The 2,005-nt window shown below is 44.0% G+C and overlaps 1 protein-coding gene across 1 annotated transcript in view; it reads left to right on the top strand.

Annotated features, from left to right (window-relative positions):
- The window catches only part of slc23a1 (solute carrier family 23 member 1), a gene marked incomplete at its 5' end in the record, with an annotated part of 21,431 nt that overhangs the window by 16,811 nt on the left and 2,615 nt on the right, over window positions 1–2,005 (top strand). Inside the window, 3 exon segments of the mRNA XM_014028649.1 lie at window positions 348–477; window positions 556–699; window positions 1,038–1,133. Coding sequence (XP_013884103.1) covers window positions 348–477; window positions 556–699; window positions 1,038–1,133 — 370 coding nt within the window.

The following is a 2,005-nucleotide window of genomic DNA, read 5'->3' as shown; positions in this document are numbered from 1 at the left end:
TGTGGACCCTGTATGAAGGAACATTTGGTGGTTGGAGGTGTTTGACATGTGGACCCTGTATGAAGGAACATTTGGTGGTTGGAGGTGTTTGACATGTGGACCCTGTATGAAGGAACATTTGGTGGTTGGAGGTGTTTGACATGTGGACCCTGTATGAAGGAACATTTGGTGGTTGAAGGTGTTTGACCTGTGGATCCTGTATGAAGGAACATTTGGTGGCTGGAGGTGTTTGACCTGTGGACCCTGTATGAAGGAACATTCAGTGGTTGGAGGTGTTCAACATGTGGACTCTGTATGAAGGAACATTTGGTGGTTGGAGGTGTTTGACATGTGGACCCTGTGTGCAGGTGGGAAGCAGACGTGTGGTGCAGTATGGAGCTGGCATCATGTTCCTCTTAGGATCAGTTGGGAAGTTCACAGCCCTGTTCGCCTCTCTTCCAGATCCGATACTGGGAGGAATGTTTTGCACGCTGTTTGGTGAGTCTCATGTAACATTTTCCGACACAGACACACTGATGATGTCATATTAATGCAGGTGTTTTTGATGTCGCTCAGGCATGATAACAGCTGTTGGTTTGTCAAACCTGCAGCTGGTTGATCTGAACTCTTCTAGAAATCTTTTTGTTCTTGGATTCTCTATGTTCTTTGGGCTGACACTGCCAACATACCTGGATGCACACCCCAACGCCATCAGCACAGGTGAGTCYATGCTTACCTGTGTTTTGATGTCAGTATGTTGAAGTTGTGGTCAGCGGTTTCAAACAATCATAAATAGAAGCTCAGAAGTGTTTCTGACACTGTTGTTTGTAGTACAGGTGTCCCACAGAGAACAGTTCTGTCATCTTTTCTATTTACCCAGGATTAGATCTGACATCATGAACTTGTTTGAAGTTATTTATATGTTACCTTGACAAATAGATGGAACATCTATCTGTAGCTAAAGATCAATCAAGCCACTGACTGGTTTGGTTGTTGGCTTGTTTCAAACAGCCGGTGGCATGTCTGACACAATCTGGATTCATTCATTCTCTGTTCAGGTCTAGCAGAACTGGATCAGATTCTGACAGTTCTTCTGTCCACTGAGATGTTTGTTGGAGGTTTTCTGGCTTTTTGTCTGGACAATACAATACCAGGTAACAAATAAACAATCAAACACTCACTGTCCAAAGTCACAGCTGTTTTATTGTCAGTGTGTGTGTCTTTGTATGGATCAGCCTCAAGTATTTGTCATGACATGACATGACATGACATGACATGGTGATTTGACATTAGAACCTTGTGCCGCTCACAGTCGACTTCTTCATGCAGTGACTGAGGCTTACGTTTTAATGGGCTCTGTGTAAAGTGATGCTGTGTGGCTCCCCTCCTCTTTCTGTTCTTTATAAAAATATATTTGTATTTTCTGTGTATGCTGTTGGTGTAATAATATGTTGGCATTATAATGCAGTGGTTAAAACTATTGCCTCACAGCAAGAAGGTAGCAGGTTTGTCTTCAGCACACGTGGGTTTTCTTAAAAGTACTCTGGGTTTTTCCCACAGACCAAACACATATATTTGAAGTTAATTGGTAAAATCTAAAAATGTCCCTAAGTGTGGGTGAAAGTGTGAATGTGTCATATTATTATTCTGTCTCATCTGTTTCCATGTGTCCCTGTAGTGGATTTTCAAGCTGACTAGGGTGTCCCCAGCCTCTGACTCAGTGACTGCTGGAGATAGACACCTGCTGCTTTCTATAGAAAAGTAGCTAGGATGGATGGATGGATGATGGATGATGGCTGGCTGGATGGATGGATGGATGGATGGATGATGGATGATGGCTGGCTGGATGGATGGATGGATGGATGGATGATGGATGGATGGATGATGGCTGGATGGATGGATGGATGGATGGATGATGGATGGATGGATGATGGCTGGATGGATGGAAGGATGATGGCAGATGGATGGATGATGGCTGGATGGATGGATGGATGGATGGATGATGGATGGATGGATGATGGCTGGT

The sequence above is a fragment of the Austrofundulus limnaeus genome, unplaced genomic scaffold, assembly GCF_001266775.1.
Source record: "Austrofundulus limnaeus strain Quisiro unplaced genomic scaffold, Austrofundulus_limnaeus-1.0 Scaffold792, whole genome shotgun sequence".
NCBI lineage: Eukaryota > Metazoa > Chordata > Actinopteri > Cyprinodontiformes > Rivulidae > Austrofundulus > Austrofundulus limnaeus.
The sequence above is the reverse complement of the archived record's forward strand: the minus strand, read 5'-3'. Positions and strand labels throughout refer to the sequence as shown.